General features: G+C 41.9%; 1 protein-coding gene across 5 annotated transcripts in view; it reads right to left on the bottom strand.

Moving 5' to 3' along the window:
* STON2 (stonin 2) overlaps positions 1–20,791 on the bottom strand; it is a 132,668-nt gene that overhangs the window by 75,455 nt on the left and 36,422 nt on the right. For all 5 annotated transcript variants that reach the window (XR_012903349.2, XR_012903348.2, XR_016349604.1 and 2 more), the window contains exons 2-4: positions 19,536–19,719; positions 18,316–18,579; positions 12,762–12,959 (exon numbers count right to left, since the gene is read on the bottom strand). Coding sequence is in view for 2 of the 5 variants with exons in the window: in XM_075926762.2 (XP_075782877.2) it covers positions 12,762–12,959; positions 18,316–18,579; positions 19,536–19,623 (550 nt within the window). In the remaining 3 variants the exon portion in view is untranslated. The remainder of the gene's footprint in view (positions 1–12,761; positions 12,960–18,315; positions 18,580–19,535; positions 19,720–20,791) is intronic.

Below are 20,791 nucleotides of genomic sequence, written 5' to 3'. Positions count from 1 at the left end.
CGCTGCTGAAACTGACCAGTGGCTGACTACAGGAAGCCCGAGGCAGAGTTGCTCTGCCCCAGGCTTCCTGGAATCAGCTGCTGATCAGTTTCAGCAGCAGCTGACTTGGGGATGCCTGGGTTTCTTAAGTTGAATCTGTATGTAAGTCAGAACTGGTGTCCAGATTCAGCCACGGTTGAAACTGATCAGTTTCAGCAGCGGCTGACGCCAGTTCCGACTTACATACAGATTCAACTTAAGAACAAACCTACAGTCCCTATCTTGTATGTAACCCGGGGACTGCCTGTACATAAAAATGGCCCTACCTATTCTGCATATCTACTCCCTGTGTGACTGAGTTGCACATAAATGTCATATTCCCTTTTTATTACTGCCAGCCTCACAGAGCCAAACCTGCTATGGAAGAGAAAGCTAAGAGTTACACATGAACAGCACCTTAGATAATAATCGTGATGCTTAGGCCTTCAACTTTGTACCAGTACTGCTTTGATAGTACCATTGTCCTTCTAGTGTTTTCATTTTCAGCTTCTTGTACTTGGTATGACACACAGAAGATACCCAAATGTTAATTATCTGTATTTACGCCACTCATACTCATTTCAGATTATATCAGTGCTCCAAAATCAGCTTCAGGACACTTCAGGAAATTATTGCACAGAACCTTGCATTTTCCATTCCATTACAGAACCTCCATTTGTGATAGCTATCAGCAAACCTCAGGGCTGGAGCCAATATGTGTCTGTCCATGCACCTTCTCAAACATTATCCAAAGATCAGATTTAAATCAACATGGAGATTTAAACAAGAGATTACACCAGGAAGGTTAGAATCTTAATGTCTGACTACAGTTATTTATTCTTATTTTGAGTGCCACCAAGCCTGTACACACATCAGCATATATATGATTAAAATGAAATAAGAAACTAAGTCTAAAATAATTCTTGACCACTGTGCAAACTAGGGAGGCTAAAGAAATAAATGGCAATGAAGGCAATAAAAAAATGTGAGTAACTCAGATAAATTCCTTTCCCCAATCAGGGATTGAACTCCAAAACAGAAGGTAGGCATAAGTGGTCAGTTTTCAAAATGGACAAAGGTAAATAGTGGTGCACCTACGGGGGTCTGTTCTGGAATCAGTCCTATTCAACATATTCACAAATTATCTAGGAAAAGGGTAAATAGTGAGGTGGCAAAATTTGCAGATGATGTAAAACTACAGGTTGCACCTCCCTGGTCTGGCACCCTTGAGACCTGACTGGTCCCGGATGGAGGATTTTTCCAGACCAGGGGAGGTCACTTCAGGCCCCCTGCTGCCACTTGCCCCCTTACTTGGTTTCCTGGCTCCTCCTGCAGCCCAGCTGAGCTGCACATCAGCCCTTGGCCCCTCCACAGCCTAACTGAGCCACATGCTGGCTCCTTGGCCCTTCTTGCAGCCCAGCTGAGCCATGTGCTGGATGTTGCCAGACCAGAGAAGCCTGGATTTTAGAGGTGCAACATGTATTTGAGATGAGAAGCCACAGGCAGACTGCGAAGAGCTACAAAAGGAGCTCTCAAAATGGGGTGAGAGAGCAACAAAAATTTACATTAAATTTAACGTTGATAAATGCAAAGTAGTACACATTGGAAAAGTAATCCCAGCTACACATATAAAATGATGTGGTCTAAATTAGCTGCTAACACTCAAGAAAGAGATTTTGGATTCATTGTCAACTGATTTTTGGAAACATCCAGTGTGTAGTGGCAGTCAAAATGTTCCCAGATTTTGAATACTGCATACAGATCAGATTGCCCCATCTCAAAGAAGATATTTTGGTACAGGAAAAGGTTCAGAAAAGGGCAACAAAATTATTAGGGCTATGGAATGACTGCTGTATGAGGAAAGATTGATAAGACTGGGATTTTTTAGCATTGAAGAGACAACTAAGGGGGCATATGATTGAGGTCTATAAAATCATGACTGCTGAAGAGAAAGTAGTTAAGGAAGTGCTATTTACTTCTTATAACTAGAGCCCTGCACAGATATAAAATTTGTATCTGCATCTGCAGCTGCAAAAATGAGCTTCAGATATCCACATTGACTTACACAGATGCAGATACCTATGGATATAAAGTAGATATCTGCACATTTGCACGGTTCTAGATACAATACTTGTATCCATGGCCACATCCATATCCTCAAAAAAGAGCAGGAAATATCTGAATCCACATCCACAGAGATGGATACTTGCAGATATAAAGTGGATATTGGCAGATTTCAGGACTCTACTCATAAATACAAGAACTAGAAGTCACCAAATGAAATTAATAGGTAGCAGTTTTAAAACAAACAAAATGAACTTTTTCTTCATATAACACACAGTCAACCTGTGGAACTCCTGGCCAGAGGAAGGCCAAGACTATAAGGGTATGTCTACGCTGCCACCCTCGTTTGAATTAGGGTGGCTAATGTAGGCATTCGAACTTGCAAATGAAGCCCGGGATTTAAATATCCCTGGCTTTATTTGCATGTTCCCAGTGCCGCCATTTTTAAATGCCCCGTAGTTCGAACTACCTGCCCGCAGCTACACGCGGCACGGACTAGGTAGTTAAAATTAAAGCTCCTAATTCGAACTATCGTTACTCCTCATTGCAGGAGGAGCGTCCAGACTACCACACTGTGCCGCCAAACAGCTGATCGACACAGCCCGGCGGCCATTTTGATGTAAATGAAGCATATGTCTAGCAAACTCATCTACATGGCTCCGTCGACAGAGCCATGTAGTCTAGACATACCCTTAGAGACTCATAGTTTGACACAACTGAGCAATTCCCTTTTCATTAAGCATGTCTTGTTTAAACTTTTATGGAGCAAGCAAAGGGAGCTCTGAATCTTAACTTTCACTTTCTTTTGTGATTATACTGACAGTGGTTTTGTTGTGTATTTTAGCTTCAGCTGCTACCATTATGGCCACTCCACACCAGATAAAGAGCCAAATATAGTGGAGAAAAAGGACTTGGAATGACATGTTCAATGAGATCCTGCAAGCCAGTGCTTCATTAAACCATGAACACAGTGCCTGAAGGATGAATACTGTGTAAAAGCCTTGACTCCCTAGAGAAGGAAAGAGCAGAGAGGAGAAAGGCCCAGGAGTCCCAGCAGGAAAAGCAGAGGGGGATGCACCAGGACATAATGAGGCTTCTCGGAGTGCGTCTAGACTACATTCCTCTTTCGAAAGAGGAATGCAAATGAGCGAAATCGAAAATGCAAATGAAGTGCTGATTTACAAATCTCGCGCTTCATTTGCATAATCTCATCTGATTGCTATTTCAAAAAAGTTTTTGTTTTTTTTAAAAAGCAGTCTAGATGCGCTTCTTTCGAAAAGAAACCCTTTTAAAGAACATAAGAACGGCCATACTGGGTCAAACCAAAGGTCCTTCTAGCCCAGTATCCTGTCTTCCGACAGTGGCCAACACCAGGTGCCCCAGAGAGGGTGGACCGAAGACAATGATCAAGCGATTTGTCTCCTGCCATCTCTCTCCAGCCTCTGAAAAGCAGAGGCCAAGGACACCATTTTATCCCCTGGCTAATAGCCTTTTATGGATATAACCTCCATGAAATTATCTAGCTTCTCTTTAAACTCTATGGGTATGTCTACACTACCCTCCTAGTTCGAACTAGGAGGGTAATGTAGGCATACCGCACTTGCTAATGAAGCCCGGGATTTGAATTTCCCGGGCTTCATTAGCATAAGCGGGGAGCCGCCATTTTTAAATCCCCGCTGCTTCGAACCCCGTGTAGCGCGGCTACACGGGGCTCGAACTAGGTAGTTCGGACTAGGTGCCTATTCCGAACTACCGTTACTCCTCGTGAAACGAGGTGTACCGGTAGTTCGGAATAGGCACCCTAGTCCGAACTACCTAGTTCGAGCCCCGTGTAGCCGCGCTACACGGGGTTCGAAGCAGCGGGGATTTAAAAATGGCGGCTCCCCGCTTATGCTAATGAAGCCCGGGAAATTCAAATCCCGGGCTTCATTAGCAAGTGCGGTATGCCTACATTACCCCACTAGTTCGAACTAGCGGGGTAGTGTAGACATACCCTATTATAGTCCTAGCCTTCACAGCCTCCTCTGGCAAGGAGTTCCACAGGCTGACTACACGCTGTGTGAAGAAGAACTTTCTTTTATTCATTTTAAACCTGCTACCCATTAATTTCATTTGGTGTCCTCTAGTTCTTCTATTTAGGGAACTAATAAATAACTTTTGTTTTTCGGCCCTCTCCACACCACTCATGATTTTATATACCTCTATCATATCCCCCCTCAGTCTCCTCTTTTCTAAACTGAAAAGTACCAGTCGCTTTAACCTCTCCTCATATGGGACCCGCTCCAAACCCCTAATCATTTTAGTTGCCCTTTTCTGAACCCTTTCCAAGGCCAAAATATCTTTTTTGAGGTGAGGAGACCACATCTGTACACAGAATTCAAGATGTGGGCGTACCATAGTTTTATACAGGGGCAGTAAGATATTCTGTGTCTTATTTTCTATCCCTTTCCTAATAATTCCTAGCAACCTATTTGCCTTTTTGACCGCTGCTGCACACTGCGTGGAAGTTTTCAGAGAACTGTCCACGATAACTCCAAGATCCCTTTCCTGATTTGTTGTAGCCAAATTAGCCCCCATCAGACTGTACATATAGTTGGGGTTATTTTTCCCAATGTGCATTACTTTACACTTATCCACATTAAATTTCATTTGCCATTTTGCTGCCCTATCACTGAGTTTGGTGAGATCTGCTTGGAGTCCCTCACAGTCTGCTTCTGTCTTGACTATCCTAAACTCTTATGTTCTTATGTTCTTCAAAAGAACCCTGTAAACCTCATTTTTTCAGGAATAAGAGTTCTTTTGAAAAAGGGTTTTTTTTTTCTAAAGAACTATGTCTAGATGGATTTTTTTTTTGAAAAAACCTTTTTTGAAAAAGCGATCGGACAAGATCATACAAATGAAGCATGAGATTTGTAAATCAGCGCTTCATTTGCATTTTTGATTTCCCTCATTTGTATTCCTCTTTCAAAAGAGGAATGTAGTCTAGCCGCAACCTCAGGCAGCAAACCTTGATTCTGAAGACTCATGTGGATCCTAAAGATTCAATAATCACAGATGTATCTTCCTCTGCAGTCCATGGATAACTCCATTGCAGCACATCTCTACAACAGCTACCTTTCATAACATTTCATGTCGCATCCAGGACCACTGCCTTACCTCTATCAAGCCACACCTGGGGACATTAAAGACAATCCCAGTTTCATATATACACTGATCTGTGAATGCCACAATTGGTGTATGTGTAGCTAAAGGACATGAATGTTCCTTCCCCTTCATAAATTCTGTTCTATTAATTTATTAAGTTTTGGATGTATTTGCTTTTAAAGTCGCAAGGCTTTTTATTTTTCCTGATTTTGTTACAGAAAAAAATTCTATTATTTGGATCATAATTCACCTTTATTAGTTCACAACATATGCTGAAGTGTTCCTAGCACTTCCAAAAGTACTCCTTTAGCAGTTATTGTACAGGGTGCCAATACATATAGGATCAGTGGCACAGTGTAATAATCACAAATGTACAGCAAGTGCCACAAAATTAATAGGTGTATCGACAGAGTTATATTCATACATATAAAACCAAGCACCACTCTATTCCTAATAGGCCCTGAAACAGCAGGGCCAAGTAGAGTACAGTACACCACAACACACTACTGCAGCTCATTGTTAAAGTGCTCTTTCAAAGCCACCCTGAGCTATCTTGCTCCACACTGAGCTTTTCTAATAAATCTTGTGTCTGGCCTTTCAAGCTAAGTAGGCAGCCACTGCACTTCTGCCCTCCACTTCAGCAGCAAACTTTCTCCCTTTGCTTCATGGGTAGTGTGCGGGACACAGCAGGAAGTTATTACCACTTGGATGTTTTTCTCACTGAGATCCAATCTTATGAGTGAACAATGCCAGTGTCTTTTCAATCCACCAAAAGTGCATTCAACTGTCATTCTGCACCTGCTGAACTGGTACCTGCATCTTTCCATTGGATTGTCAAAGGGGCTGGTGTATAGCTTCATGAGACGGTGGAGTAAAGGGTAAGCTAGGTAAGCAGTACAGGGTAGTACCCTGTACTGCTAGCGGCGTTTCAACCTTCCCAATAGTAATCCACCAGTTGGGAAGGAAAGTCTCTGTGTGTAGCTTTCTGAAGAGTCCCGTGTTCTTAAGATTCAAACGTCAAGCACCTTCCTTGGTCACCCACACTGATGTTGGTGAAGCACTCCCAGTGATCCACTAAAGGTTGCATAACCATGGAATATCAATCCTTTCTGTTGGTGTGGCAAGATGGCCTGGTGCCAAAATAGGGATGTGTGTGCCATCTATTTCTCCACCAGAATGTGGGAACCCCATTCAAATAAAATCCATCCCCTATGTCCTGCATGCTGCTGAGAATCACAGTCCTGTGTAGCAGGAGAAGACTAATGGCCTGGCACACTTGCCTCAGAACAGCTCCCACAGTGGATTGTTTAACTTCAAAATGATTTCCCATGGACCAATAGCACTCTGGGGCTGCAAGTTTCCACAGTGCAGTTGCCATTCCCTTCTCCACTGTCAATGCACCTATTTTGTGCATTTCTGTGTGTATTGGAAGGCTGGGGTGAGCTTGGCACACAGACTCGGGAACATAGACTGGTGTATCTGAAAATTCTGCAGCCACTGCTCATTATCTCAAGTTTGCATTATGATGCAATCTCACCAGCCAGTGTGCTTTTCTCAGAAGCGGTGCTGCACCATCCATAGCTGCTCTGTGAATTCCACAAATAACCTTAAATAGGTTCTTACGATATCCCACCATAATGTGTACTCCAGGAAACCATTATATTCCCCACTGAGTCATTTCTTTTTGCAGCTCTACATCCTTGCTCCCAATACTCATGACAATAGTGCTCATCTGTGCAGGCTCCATACTTGTGTCAGAGATGGTGGATAGCAAGGAGGGGCACCAGGTTTGTGGGATTTTGAAAAAAGGGGTGAAAATTATGGGACAGAGATGACATTATGGATTAGAGATTGCTGCACACTAGGAAGCTGACCCCATGCTCCCAGTCACCTTACACAACTCATTTCAACCCAACTCTCGGATAACACGGCTACCTCTCTATTACACTCTCAGATGTACTGAATGAGGTGACGACTCTGGTCCCTGGTGCAGGGGCTCCCACTGGCTGTTCAATGGTATAGAGCATCCAGCTTCTCCACAAACTCCAACATTCTGATTTGTTCTGCATCCTCCCCACACGTACAACTGCCTATCCTGCCTTCCAGCAGTTAATTGCCCATCCCCCACAGTTCCCAGGTCAGTTCTGCCCTTCCCTCTCCCTCATCCCCTACCCTCTGCTCCTCCTGGGCGGTTTTCACTGCCTCCTTCTTGTCCTGGTACTGGGGAGCCAGTGCAGCAGGATCCTCTTTCCCTATCCAGGCCTTCAGGGAGAGGCATTTAAGTGCTTTATCTCCTCCCTCTTCCCTGGCCTGGGGTTTCAGGGATGCAAAGGGGAGTGGAGAGAACCAGGGAGAAGACTGACCCACTGCACACAGGAAGGAAGGAGGAAGCAGAGCTATTCTGAGTTGCTGGGCACTCTTTCCGGGCTCTCCTGCCTTCCCAGGAGAATGATGTCTGCTGTTCCCTCTCCCCTACCCACAACTCCTCTCTACATAGGAGAGAGGGGAGAGACTCCAGCTGACATCTTGCATCTGTCCTGAATCGTCTGTTCTTCCTCAGAAGGTGGGCATGGGAAAAGCAACCAGGGGTTCCCCCCGCTGCTTCAAGCAGGTCTGAAATACATGCAGAACTGTCCCTAGTCATGGATGAAATCATATCAGTCACGAAGAAATGGTGAAAGTTGGCAACACTGAAATTAGATCAGCAAAAAAATCTGTGTTTTAATCATTTGAATGTTACCAGTAACACAGGGGAGAACATTGTAACAAATGAGCTGCATGTTTGCAGCCACTAAGCCTGGAGCAGTTCAGGCAACTGGGGTGATGCAAGGTGGTGTTTGCCAAGGGCTCAGGATGTTTTGCATCCAATTGTATGCAATTTTAAAAAACAAAGTGTGACAAAGTTAGCTCATGATATGTTAATCTTAAACAGAAGTTATGGGCTTGATGCTGAAATTAATGGGTGTGGTTCTTTGGAAGGGGGTCAGATTAGATGATCATAATATGGTCATTGCTTCTGGCCTTAAAAAATACTGAACAGTTTTAAATAAAATTGACTTTTGTTTCACCTATTGTTGTTTGTTTTATTATCTTTTTTCTAGTCTACCTGGAAACTTTCCATACCCTTCCCTCCCCTCCTAATAGTTTTTCATGTACCCAGGCCCCTGAGATTTCCTAGTCCTTCCCTTCTCATCCTTCTGCAGGAAAGGGAAGAGGACTGTATCCTTGGAGCCTTCTCAAGTACTAATGTTTAAAGCCTTCAGCTTGCCTTAGGAACTGAGACTTGGGAGGCCTGGTTTGTATTCCCACCTCTGAAATGGACATTGCTTTGTGACTTTGAAACCTTTTGGGGCCACATTCTCTCCATGAGTAAAATGAGGAAAAGGACACTTTCCTTTCCTGCAAATTTTGACTCATTAAAATTAAGATAAAAGCACTCAGCTTGTTTTTGGATAACTCTCAGATGCCTTGTCCAATCTGAATTCAGATCTGTACTTTTATAAGAAAATACTGGGTCAGACCAATGGTCCAATGTCCTAAGTATCTTGTCTTCCAACAGTGGCTGAAGACAGATGCTGAAGAGGGAATAAAAAGAACATTCTGTCCTAGCTTCTAGCACTCAGAGATGTAGTGATACACAGAGCATACAGTTTCATCCCCAAACATCTTAACTAATAGCCATTGATGGACCTATTCTTTAGGGGCATATCTAATTTTTTTGTGTTGACCAGCACTGATCGTAGTACATATCCTCGGTAGACCCTGTTATTTACCTCTCTCCACTGTGGAAACTAACCATTTAATCCTACCCTTTGTTTCCAGTCTTTTAGATAATTACTAATCTATGAGAGGACTTTCCCTTTTATCCCACAACTGCCTATTTTGCTCAAGAGCCTTTGGTGAGAGACCTTGTCAAAGGTTTTATGGAAGTCCAAGTACACAATATCTACTGGATCACTCGTCCACATGTTTGTTGTCTCCCTCAGCAAATTATAATAGATTGGTGAGGTATGAGTTCCTTTTACAAATGACATCTTTATTTCCCCCATATCATATTAATCTCTTTTCTGATAATTCTGTACTTTATTATAGTTTCAACCAATTTTCCTAGTACTGAAGTTAGTCTTCCTGGCTTGTAATTGCTATGACCAACTATGGAGCCTTTTGTTAAAAGCAGCTTTACATTAGTTATTGTTCACCAGTCATCTGGCACAGAGACTAATTTGAGCAATAAGTTACATAGGTTAATAGTTCTGCAGTTTCAATTCTGAGTTTCTCCACAACTTGTGGGTGAGTGCCATCTGGTCATGGTGACCTATTACTATGTAATTTGTCAGTTTGTTCCTAACCTCCTCAGTTGACACCCCAGCCTCAGATACTTCCTCAGATTTGTCCTTAAAAAGAATGGCTCAGGTATGGGAAATCTCCTTCATATCACCTTTCTCCAATTCTGGGATATCTGGATTCAATTTTCCAATTTTCTGGCCTATCTCCAGTATTATTATTGAAGAGGACAGGGCTGTTTTATAATATGTTGGGCTCGTGAGCTGCCCAAATATTAACTAAGAATTGTTGAGAAGTGCCTTCAGGATGCAAAAGAAGGTAAATTAACCTTGAGCTCAACATTTATATACATATAAGCATTCTAACTGATGCTTCAATGGCGTTTCTCCAATTCAATTCACCATATGCCTGATATAAAAAGAATTTCAGTGTTCATTAATTCACACTGCGCACTCTACAAGCAGCTAATAAAGAGAGAGGGGTGATATCAGCTTGCTTTGCAGCAAAGATTAACATCTTCCAAAAGAGACAATGACTGGCACAGGGTTTGGTAACTTCACCCTAAATATTAATTTTTGCATCATTTAAGACAGAGCTCCAAAGAAAGCAACAAAAAATGATCAAAGTTTTTGAAAAGTAATGCCTAGAAGTGTTTGGTAGAGAACTGAGCAAACGCATCAAGTCTTAGATATAGTCATGTTTCCAGAAGAGCTCAGGGCCAACTTTTTAAAAACTTAGCACTAATATCCAAGGCCAAATTTTTAGAAGAGATTAGCTCTGACACAAACTCCTAAAAATGGGCTAGATTTTCAGAAGAGATCAGCACCCAGCACACTGAGTTATTTTAAAAACCTGCCCACTAGATTTTGTGGGCACAGATCTCCTTTGAAAAATCCAGCCCTGATGCTGAACAATTTTGAAATTCTGACCATAATTAATGTCTGCAAATAATAAAAGCACTGTTGATTTCCTTGAGCAGGTCTTTTAAAGAAACACTCAATCTTGATTTAAAAATTGTCAGTCATGGAGAATCAGCCAGGGCCACTGATAAATTGCTCCAATGGTTAATGATTCTCTGTTAAAAATTTACATCTTGTTTCCAGTAGGGATGTTAAAATGCTTGTAATTAAGTAAACGTGTAACCGTTGAAAATTTCAGAAGTTACACGATTATACGCAGGTGGCAGTCAGCTCATGGGAAGCCGAGCATGTTGGGAACCGACTTTTAAGCCATTTTCATGTAGGTGCCAGCTCCTACCTGCTACCCCGCACTACTGTCTCTATATCAGAGGGAGCAGTGCAGGGCTGCAGGTGGCTCCCTGCAGGTCTGTGTTTATTGGGAGCCTGTGTGTAACCTTGAACATTAACTGATGAGCCAAGGCTTATCAGTTAGCTGTTTACATGGTTAAACTTTCATATCTCTAATTCCAATCCAACTTCTAGTGGTTGGATCTCATTATACCTTTTTCTGCTAGCCTGAAGTATCCATTATTAAACATTTGTTCCCTATGTCGATACTGAGAGACTGTGATCAAGTCACCCTTTAACTTTCTCATTATTAAACTAAAGCAATTGAGCTCTTGGAGTCTATCACTATAAGGCATGTTTTCTAATCCTTTAATAATTCTTGTAGCCTTTCTCTGAATGCTCTCCAATTTATCAACACCTTTCTTGAATAGTTTACCACAGAACTGGATACAATATTTTAGCAGCAGTTGCATATGTGCCAAAAATGAGGTAAACTAATCTTTCTTATTTCTATTTGAGACTCCCATTATGTCTTCCAGGATTGCATTAGCCCGTTTGGTCACAGCCTTACACTGAAGCTGATGCTCAGCTGATTTTCCACCACAACTCTTAAATCTTTCTCAGAGTCACGCTTCCCAGGATAGAGTCACCTCATTCAGTGAGTATGGTCTCTGTTCCTAGATGTACACCCTTACATTTAATCACATTAAACTTCACATTGGTTGCTTGAATCTAGCTTAAAAGTTATTCAGATCTCTCTTCATTATTTACAACTTCCCCAATTTCTGTATCATCTGCAGCCTTTATCTGTGATAATTTTATGTTTCTTTCGGGTCATTAATGCAAACGTTAAATTGCATAGGGCCAAGAAATGAATCCTGCAGAACCCCACTAGAAGTGTGCTCATTCAATGATTTGCAGTTACATTGACACCTTTCAGTTAGCAAGCTTTTAATCCACTGAATGTGCCATGTTGTTTTTATTTTGTTATAGTTTTTTTAATGTAAATGTCAAACAATAGCAAGACAAAAGGCTTACAAAAATCTACTACATCAACATCATTAATTACCTTTAGCAGCCAAATGAGTAATCTTTTTAAAAAATAGACTTATTCCCAAGGTCATACAGGAAATTTGTGACAGATTAACCTTTACCTTTCACTTTCTTTCTCATGCAGATATGGAATATTTTGATAATGAAGACAAGTGGCTACTTTATAAAGAGTAAATATCTTCAAATAAATGCCTTGTGTTACTTCTTCTGAGAAATAGAGCACTAATAGCAAGAATTTAAAAGTTCTCCCCTTTGCTCATTGAATGAATTACATAGAACAGTGGCAAGATGTGGGGAAGCTAGTCATTTTACTAACAACAGTTACACCTTCATAAATATAGCTAATGTTTAAAATAATGTTTGTGTCTCATTATACATGGTCAAACTTTAATTCTTTTGTGGGATAATTTGCCCAAGACTTGCCAAAGACCAACACAAAATAAATGGCTTCCCTCAGCAAGAGTTCAAATAAACAAACAAATGGAATAAAGCATCTAGCAATTAGGATCTTCAAAATTAAGTACACTTTCTGCTCTCAGAACCTTTCAGTGTTCTTTTATCCAGAAACAGGCTGCTTCCTTTCTGTTCTATTCCTGTAGTATCATCCTCAACCCCATGATACAGAAGTAAATGTAAGAAAGACAGAAAGAAAGACTGAAAAACCCAAGAAATCAGCTTGGTAATTTGTGGAAACACTCTTGAATCCCGTCCTGTTAACTAGAGACAGGCCTGAGCCAAACACACCTGAACTTTGAGGACATTTGGATATGCATCTAAACTTAATGGCTTGCCTCCATCTATAGCTCCTATAGCATGGTAGATCCAGATGTTGAAGTTTGGTCTGGCTTTGCAGCCAAACTCTGTATCTCAGTTCTGAACAGACCTAAACAAGATAAGTTTGATTGTGACTGGGAAGAACTAGAAACATGTAAAAGGTACTATTTGTCTTACCAGCTGAGTCTGCTGCAGAAGCCCCACCACTGGTCAGGTCCTCAGTATTTATTGACTGCAAATCTGTGTAGGAGGGGGCAATGCTTGGGCTGCTGGTGTCTTCTGAGTTGGTTGTCCAGCTGCTCTCTGAGGTGAGGGGTTGTCTCTCAGAACAATCTGAGGAGGGAGAGGTCCAGCAGGGTGCACTTGATGGAAGGGCTGAATATGGGAAACAAAGAGACACTTAGTGTCCTGGATGACAAGAGTTACAGGAGGGCAGATCTCTGAAGGAGAGGGGAAACATGAATGACACTAAAGATCTTTGGGATAGAAGAGCATGACAGCCCAATGAGTCATGAGCATAGGGGAAAGGCTTTCTACCAGCACATTATAACTCATTAACCCTTTAACCTCTGCAGAGCCAAGTTCAACTCCTGGTTTAGGTCACAATTGTTAGCCTATATCCCATTTGTTCCCATGGCTTGATAGAACCTTATGCTTATTTTTGAATTGTGTGGGTAATCACATCTTCTAAATTCTGACCTATATATTTTGGATGTTGGATAGAACCTGCTCTAAATTTCTTGGAGGCATGTTCCAAGGACATTGTCAAGAATATAGAGGGAGATGCCCTCAGAATACTGCACACTATTTCAGGGAGATAGTTTCTGAAAAAACTCCAGTTACATCCACGCTGCAATTGTGTTCTTTCAAAAAACAAAAAAAAAAAAAAACTGAAAGAACAGAGGGGGTTTTCCAACATTGGTAAGTCTCTTTCTACGAGGAAGAAGCCTTTTTCCAAAAGAACTCTTTTGAAAAAAGGTGTATGTGGACAGGGAAGAGAGAGTTCTTTCAAAAGAAGAGAAAAGAGAAAAAAGCACAGGTGCCTTGGTGGCCACTTCATCCATAGTAATCACAGCTTAGGGTACGTCTAGACTACATGCCTCTGTCACCAGAGGCATGTAGATTAGGCTACCAGACATAGGAAAATGAAACGGCGATTTAAATAATCGCCGCTTCATTTAAATTTACATGGCTGCTGCGCTGAGCTGATCAGCTGTTTGTTGGCTCAGCACGGTAGTCTGGACACGCGGGTGTCGACATCAAAGGCATTTGTCGACCACCCAGGTAAACCTCATTCCAGGAGGCATACCTGGGTGGTCGACAAATGCCTTTGATGTCAACACCCGCATGTCCAGACTACCACGCTGAGCCGACAAACAGCTGATTGGCTCAGCATGGCAGCCATGTAAATTTAAATGAAGCGGCGATTATTTAAATCGCCGCTTCATTTTCCTATGCCTGGTAGCCTAATCTACATGCCTCTGGCGACAGAGGCACGTAGTCTAGACGTACCCTTAGTGTCCATTTGCTGTGTAGACGTTCTCTTTCAGAAGAAACTTTTCCAGAAGATTTCTTCTGGAAAAGCTTCTTCTGAAAGTAGCCTGAAGTCTATACATAGCTGTCATGAGGTATAATGCAGAAATCTGTCAGCCATGTAAATTCTCAGCAATTTGCTTGTATTGCAAGGCAATTGACAAAATTGCCTTGATAATGCACTTTATATTTTATCACACCTAGAGTAATGACAGTACATTATTTCTGCACTCAGCAACTTAGATTTTATTTTTCTGAATGTACATTCTATCTTGGTTTCCCAGTTTCTTAGTAAATTGAGTTGATGAGGTTTAAGGATTCAGTCAGTTCTAATTTCTATGCTATGCTGAATTCAAGATTGATGTTCATGGCAATAATATAGTTAACTGGTTGTCTGCTAGATCAGTCCTCTTAAATGTAATTGTTGTGGTTATTTATATAACACATCTCTATGACAAGGTTTGGGTGTGCCTTGCCACTTTTTCATTACCAATTGAATAGGATATGCTAGCTGCATAATGATGAGAAAAAAAAATCAAATGATCTTTGCTTCTACCAAGGGGAAAAAATAGAATGTGCTTCCTCTTAGAGATTTCCATGGCATTGCATAAAATACACTGATTTTTCTCAGGGGGAAAAATCCACCTGGCCTGGTTGCTGTTGGTCATCTATGGATGGATAAAAAAGGCAAAAAAGTAGTTTAACAGCACAGAGATCACAAGCCATTGCCTCATGCTGTGGCACGGCCAGATTGTTTCAGTAGAAGGTTTCTATTTTCTCACCTCACAAATTTCTCATTCTTGTCTTCAACACTTTTAATGACTCTGCCTGTCTGTACCATGTCTATCCTCTCTGTCTCCTCTCTTTCTCTCCCCTGAGCCTCTTCTGTACCACCAATGATGCTTGTCTCTGTCAATCTCTCTCTGTCCCACTCTGCTTGTCTCTATTCATCTTCCCACTTTCAGACCCGTGCATTGGATCCCTTTCCAGTATGCCAAGCCCACACCATCATTTATTTGGAATATGTTTTACAAATCTGCTTCTTCCTGATAGCCATAAAATGTGAGTTTAATAATATTCTTCAAGTGCCAGTCTTTTAGACAGCAAGCACCCAGGGACAGGGGGTCTCTCTCTCTCTCTCTCTTTGGGTAGACTGAATGGAGCCAAACACATAGTCAGAGCTAAACAAATAAAAATAATATTGCACCCCTGCAAAAATCTGTGAATGAGATACTATTTCCCTTTCCTGTGGTCTGTGTTGTCCTAGCTCTGACAGTTCTTGAAATGCCATTTTCCAAGCAGTTTCAAAACACACTTTCAGCCAGTCAGCTGTGCAGCTGCTCAAGTATAGAAAAAAGATTTAAAAGTTTGTAACAGCACCAAAAAACCCCCAAACAAAACATGTTCAGGATGCTGAGCCTGCAGGACACTGCTCCCCACCTCGTCGAATGAGGTGTACCAGTAGTTTGGAATAGGAAGCCTAATCCGAACTACCTAGTCCATGCCGCGTGTAGCCGCGGGCACGGAGTCCGAACTAGCGGACATTAAAAAATGGCGGCGCCCGGCAATATGCAAATGAAGCCCGGGAAATTCAAATCCAAGGCTTCATTTGCAACTCCGGTTGCCTACATTAATCACCCTAGTTCGACTAGGGTGGTAGTGTAGACATACCCTTAGAGTGCAGCACATTTTAGTGCTCTACATTTTGCACCCCTCCAATGGGGTGTACCGTGCCATGTAGCCAAGCCCTACATGACTAAGTCTCTTCCTTCCACTTCTGATTATTTAATCAGAAGCTGACAGGAGGAGACACTGCCAAATATACATACTTGGAAAGTGGGGCAGGGAGAAATAGGCCATGTGGGCTAGAACAGCCACACAGCTTTATACTTTGAATAATTCCACTTCACCCTTCAGATGACTGTGTCATTTGATGAGAAGATTGTATATATTCAGAAGGCTAGAAGTCAATGGTGCGATGTCAAATTATACCAGCTAAGAATCTAGCATATAGTCTTTAGATGCAAACTTCAAAAAAACAAAAACAAAAAAACAAAAAACAAAAAACCATCAGCGAGAACTTATGCAGACACACAAAGCTTATTATCTCAAAGTCATGCTTTGTTTCTGCTGCATTGATACTTCCTAAGACATCAAGCACAGCACTCAGAAGATAGCAGTCAGCACTGATGGAAACTAGCTGGTTTTAGAGATCTGCCAAGAACTGGCATATCATTTACTTCCTCTTTCTACACTAATGGACTGCAAATACGACTGAAATTTTCTCCATCTCCAGAGCCTCTAGATTAGAATCAGGATCATATCTCCACTGCTGAGGAGGCCAAGCCCTCTTTAAAATCAGGTCTGAAAGCATGCCATACCAGACATGCCCAGCATTTCCCTCTCCCTCAGAAAAGCCTATCCCAACACAGCCACACTTTTCTCTGCCTTTCAGACTATACCAATTCAATAGCTGGCATATGAGTACTTGGTGGGGGGGGGGAGGGGGAGAAGGGTGAAAGGGTGCAGAAACACAGCGCAGTGGTACAGACTACAGAACTATGGACACAGGCCCATGCCGAGTGGCGGAGATATTATTTGCAGCTCTCACTTTATGCACATGGCAACAGGACCAGCCAGATTCTCACACAGACCTCAGTTCTGCTTCTTCAGATTTGGACAGGGATCTAGCAATAGGTGCAATGGGAAAGTCACCTCTAAAACAAGGGACTAAAATAATTTTGAAGTTCAATTGCCCCAAAGCAGGCACCTTTGCCAATCAAGCTTGCCTGCAAATTGGAGAGAGGGGACAGGAAAAAAGAGAAGACTGTGCTTACAGCCAGGGAATGGCAGAAAGTGGAATATATGTTCCTCCCCACCTTGGGAAGTAGGTAGACAGAATGGGGTGTTTGCAGGAATCGCATCTTGGTGCCCTGTTTATTACTCCTCTGCTAAGCATGATGCTGGCTTCTAGAGAAAATTTGGAGATTTCTGCTTGCAGAGTGGGAGTGGATAAGGCCCCTTACAGGGGGGAAGCAGTGGAGTCTGGTGGGATACGCCGGGGTTGGGGGGAAGATAGGTGACACAGTGCTACCATGCCTGGGGATCACTGCCTGATGGGACAGTTTGAAGTGAAAGCGTCATTTGCTACTCATGCCCAAGTGTCATGTGGTGTGAAGTACAGGCTGCATTACACTGGCAGAGCTATTTTTTTTGGAAACTTGTCCTTATTTTCCACAGGTCTTACCTCTCTGACTCTTACAGCCCTGACATGGGGCATTTCACATGATTATACAACCCTTCTTGAAAGGCCAGAAAATCTCCAACTACTATTAATTGAACTGTTCTCTGTTGCCTTCCCCACCCTAACTGGTTTGGTAGAGCAGTGCAAGGCAGCTGGTGGAAGAAAATGTCACATGTCAACTCTTGTATCTTGGATCAGTGTCAGGATTGGACAAGTCCTCAATTTGTTGGAACCAGCTCTAGAATAAGGGGCCATTTATACTCCTTTGTCATCAGCATTCCAGGCAGCTAATTAGTCCGTAACAGAGTATAGTGACCTCAATGAGCAGCCCTCTCCCCTTGATACTGCTTAGGAAGGGAACAACTGGCAGAAGCAAATCAGCAATTGGAATAATGCATCAGGGAATACAAAGAAAGCATCAGCCCCCGATGAAAGAAAGGATGCACATCTAGGTCACCAGTGTGACTGTAACCAAGAATTGATCAGATAGCTATTTGGTGGCCTACTCTACACGAGCAGAGACCGGTCCTATTCCATTTTCCAGTGGGCTGTTTTGTCACTCCACTTTGTTGGAAGTCTCAGTGGAGAAACCAGAGACTGGATGGACTGTTTACCCTTTCGTCATTCAGTCACTTCCCCCTTCATCTTCGATGCTGCTGTTCATAAATCCACAGGCTAATTTTAGTTCTGACCTATCTTGTCTCAAATAGCTAGTTTCTCTCCCAAAGCTGCTATCAGAAATGTAGTTGATACATAGGGGAAGGGCACAAACTAGTTATTACTTTGTCTGAAATTGTGTTAGTATCACCTGGGTTAATCTCAGTTATGACTTGTGCTGTTTCAGCTACAGAGATCGCTGAGGAAAAGGTTAAAAGAAAGTCTATCATTTTTATTTAGCCCCATACTGCCTGCTGCTGTATTACTGTAACAGACCTTTGCATGATGCTCCCCCACCTGTTTGTGTGTGAGCTGGTAAAGTGCTGGTCCACGGCACATCTTCAAAACGAACCCAGGTACTGATAGACAAAGATAGCTCAGATGTGGGACACACATGGTTCCCAAGTAGAGATACTGATGCAGAATCCACCACAGACTTGTCCCCGGCATCACTCAACTCAGTTTGTGAGAGGTCCTGAAACTCTCCACCCACATTACAATTATCTTCTGAGGAGGTGTCGGAGGAGGAAAAACATCTTTCCAGAGGCTCTTTGGTGCCACCTAAAAGTAGGGACAAAACATACAGAAATATCAATATTCTTCACCGGAGATACTGACTAGGTGTGGTTGACTTTGGACTCCTTGCCTGGGTCAACTATGACAATTTAACACATTTTTTAAAGAATAGTAAACCCTATCTACATCAGTGCTTAAGTAGTGTTTAAAAATTTGTTAGATAACATACTGTTATCTTCCTGCACTAAACAAGGCTGGTGTGCACATGAAAGAGAGGACATAGAATATACAGGTTTCACAGTGAAAATTTGTTGGCTGCCCACTGCAGGCCTTGAAAGAAATAAAGCTCCTGCCATCTGAGCAGCCTTTCTATCTTGTGCCAAGTCATGTCCACATTCATCTGAAAAGCTATCTCCTCTGAAATAACCCTTTATAAATAACATCATAATCATAGAGAAATAAAAAAAATGTTCATTATATTAATATATATAGCAACTCAGACACACAGGGGACCCATTTTTGCAGGAAAGGAATTACATATAATGTTTACTGACAATATTTCTGATTGATGAGAGACAACTCTTGGACTTGAAGGTAGTGTAGCAGTCATTAGTTTATTATTTCCTGCAAAGTCCAGTAGCAGTCTCTGCTAAGTCTCTCACTAAATATAGGTGAACAGCCTCTTCTCCCCCGCCTTTTAATCTCACACCAGGCCTAGTTCTGCCCTTACTTTTAAACATCCTACACGGTCAGTGAGAACTGTGTAACTGAAGCAGAACTGGGTTCTATGAAAGGACATTTATAAAACATTTTTCTTAACATACAGCATTTGATATTTTTACCCAGATCTCTCTATTTCGCAGGGGAAGTAGTAAGTAACTTGGCCTCCTTTGTTCACACTCAAAAGGCCGGTCTCATGAGATCAAACCTGTCTCAGTAGAGGGGCCAATTTAATTTTAAAACAGTCTTAAAGGGCTATTAAGGAATCTGAGGGAACATACCCTGTGAAGTGACTGGCAGGAGCAGCTCATCATTGAAGGAGACCCACTCTGACTGGTGAGAAGCAATGACATTTGCTAATGACGTCATGCTTGGGACAGGCTGCTCATCTTCACCTAATGCTTCTGGGAAAGGCTGAGAGCAGTCAATGCCAGTCCATGGAGAGCAGAGTTAGAATTAGAAATTCTGCAAAGAGCCAAAAAAGAGTGTACTGTAAATTAGTGTATATAACCCACACTCATGTATAACCCGCACCCATGCATAACCCATGGATTATATGTGCTAAAACACGGTAATTAAGTCTCATAATGTAAAAAAACAAAAAAAAAAATTAATTGAAAACTCCTTCAGTATTTTAATAATAAGAACGGTCATACTGGGTCAGCCCTAAGGTCCATCTAGCCCAGTATCCTGTCTTCTGACAGTAGCCAATGCCAGATGCCCCAGAGGGAGTGAATAGAACAGAGAATCATCATGTGATCCCTTTCCTGTCATCCATTTCCAGCCTCTGACAAACAGAGGCTAGGGATGCCATTCTTACCCATCCTAGCTATTGATCATTGATGGACCTAACCTCCACGAACTTATCTAGCTCTTTTTCAAACCTTGTTAAAGTCCCAATCTTCACAACATCCTCTGTCAAGGAGTACCACAGGTTGACTGTGCGTTTCATGAAGAAAAACTTCCTTTTGTTTGTTTGAAACCTACTGCCTAGTTCTTATGTTATGGGAACAAATAAATAAGTTTTCCTTATTCACTTTTTCACACCAGTCATGATTTTATAGACCTCTATCATGTCCCTCCTTAGTCTCCTCTTTTCTAAGCTGAAATATCCGAGTTTTTAAAACTCTCTTCATATGAAACCCATTCCACACCCCTAATCATTTTTGTTTCCCTTTTCTGAATCTTTTCCAATGCCAATATATCTTTTTGATATTTGATGACCATATCTATATGCAGTATTCAAGATGTGGGCATACCATGGTTTTATATAGAGGTAATAAGATATTCTCTGTCTTATTCACTATCCCTTCTTTAATGATTCCTAACATTCTATTTGCTTTTTTGACTGCTGCTGCACATTGAGTGGATGTTTTCAGGGAAATATCCACAATGACTCCAAGATCTCTCTCTTGAGTACTTGTAGCTAAATTAGTCCCCATCCTGTCATATGTATATAGGCAGTCCCCGGGTTACGTACAAGATAGGGACTGTAGGTTTGTTCTTAAGTTGAATCTGTATGTAAGTTGGAACTGGC

This window comes from Pelodiscus sinensis, chromosome 5, assembly GCF_052426305.1.
Source record: "Pelodiscus sinensis isolate ZL-2025 chromosome 5, ASM5242630v1, whole genome shotgun sequence".
Lineage (NCBI taxonomy): Eukaryota > Metazoa > Chordata > Testudines > Trionychidae > Pelodiscus > Pelodiscus sinensis.
Note: the sequence above shows the minus strand (reverse complement) of the source record. Positions and strands in the feature narration are given on the sequence as shown.